Source organism: Arachis ipaensis, chromosome B08 (genome assembly GCF_000816755.2).
Source record: "Arachis ipaensis cultivar K30076 chromosome B08, Araip1.1, whole genome shotgun sequence".
Taxonomy (NCBI): Eukaryota; Viridiplantae; Streptophyta; class Magnoliopsida; order Fabales; family Fabaceae; genus Arachis; species Arachis ipaensis.
The window spans coordinates 116,701,422-116,702,910 of record NC_029792.2 but is presented as its reverse complement, the minus strand read 5'-3'; the positions used below and the strand labels follow the sequence as shown (position 1 = coordinate 116,702,910).

The 1,489-nt window shown below is 37.3% G+C and overlaps 1 protein-coding gene across 3 annotated transcripts; it reads right to left on the bottom strand.

Moving 5' to 3' along the window:
• Nucleotides 10–1,238, bottom strand: LOC107613478. Of its 3 annotated transcripts, none has more exons than XM_016315487.2 (2): nucleotides 1,093–1,238; nucleotides 10–569 (listed from the first exon to the last, which is right to left on the bottom strand). In XM_016315487.2, the coding sequence occupies exon 2, from the start codon at nucleotides 533–535 to the stop codon at nucleotides 104–106; it is 432 nt and encodes a 143-aa protein (XP_016170973.1). In that variant the 5' UTR covers nucleotides 536–569; nucleotides 1,093–1,238; the 3' UTR covers nucleotides 10–103. The 3 variants fall into 3 exon arrangements, with proteins under 3 accessions (XP_016170973.1, XP_016170976.1, XP_016170977.1); XM_016315490.2 differs by lacking the exon at nucleotides 1,093–1,238 and adding an exon at nucleotides 648–1,082; XM_016315491.2 differs by lacking the exon at nucleotides 1,093–1,238 and adding an exon at nucleotides 659–1,080.

Genomic DNA, 1,489 nt, shown 5'->3' with positions numbered 1-1,489 from the left:
AAGACAATAGATTATGGAAGAGAGTTTTATTTTTACTTTGACATTAAGGAACAATGTGCTAAGTTCTAACAAGTAATTAAGAATGGTACAATAAGATAAATGGTCATTGTGGAGTAGATTTAGTGGCAGTGGTAACAGAATTCCATATCTGTGCAAGAGGGGCAATGATATGAGGCATGATAGCACCAATTCCTCTAAGTGTGGCAGCAGAGGTAACCCCAATTGCAAAAGTCTCAACATAACCAGGCTTTGAATCAAGCTTCATGTCAAGAACTGCTAGTCTGCCATTAACTGCATCCATCTTCCTCGAAGAATCAACCAACAGCTTGTCCTTTTTCCCTCTGCCGGACGATATCACTCCGAACAGCGCCCTCTGCAGATCCTCTATCACCTTGATGGATGCTTCCTGTGCATCCATCCCTTGGGATTCATAATGTGATATCAGCTCCTTCGGCGACGGAATCTTCCTTTTTGGGTTTGATTTTGGCGCTGGTTTCGACGAGGGTGATGCATTTGGAATTGGTGGCTTCTCCATTTCTAAGACCTCTTCACAGTTAAGTCACCAGAACCTGCGGATCCAATATCATATCAAATCATTAGAAAGATATAATTTTTGCTACAAATACTAAAAGTAACATTTTCCACACTTTCATTGTACCAGTAGACAGGTAGCGCAATGTAGCTTAAAAAAGATTACAGCACGCTGTTTAAAACTGGCTAAATAAGAAAATTTGATATATGCTTCGGAAACAAGAACATCCCCAACTTCAATATAAAAAAGGATGTTCACCAGAAGAAGCAACCACACAAAAGAAAGATAAAAATACGAATAAATGAATGTGTGTAAACAACACGACCGCAAAAGAAACTACGATAGTAAGAATCTGTAGTTTGGTGGAGACATGAAAGACTCAAAGAGGTCGACGTTGAAAATTGATATACGCTTTCGTTGACACGTCCTTCTGCAAAAGCAATTTAGACGAAGAACGTAACGCCTATCAAAAGCGACGATAACAGGGAATGGGGGGAAGCTGAAAAAGTGAGTAAGAAAAACTGAAAAAGTAGCACTGGTAAAGAAGAAAATGGAACAACCTAAATAGAGTTTGGAGCGCCTTCTAGTTCGCATGCCATAAACCTTAGTTTGCGCCGCTAGGGTTTATAGCGTATCTTCTTATCGGTGAAGGAGAATAGGATATTTCTGTGCCCTACTTGCTCTTTTTGTGGGCTTAGACCCATCTCCTAATTGAGCCTAAGGCACTCGAAACTAAACATATCCAATAGCATTGTTCTTAGGGAAAACAATAAAAATACTCCAAGCCCAATATTCCCTTGGGTAGTAAGAGAATAGAATTAGTCTTTGTGATATTTTATATTTAAACAAAAAAAAAAGAACAAATATAAAAAATTAATTTTAGTTAATATTAGCCATTTTTTATTTATAAAATTATTTTTTTTATAAATAGAAATGAGAGAAAAATAGAAAGGTAAA

Bases quoted from the DNA above. Each gene is read 5' to 3' on its own strand.
- LOC107613478 (XM_016315487.2), bottom strand. From the start codon at position 535: ATGGAGAAGCCACCAATTCCAAATGCATCACCCTCGTCGAAACCAGCG.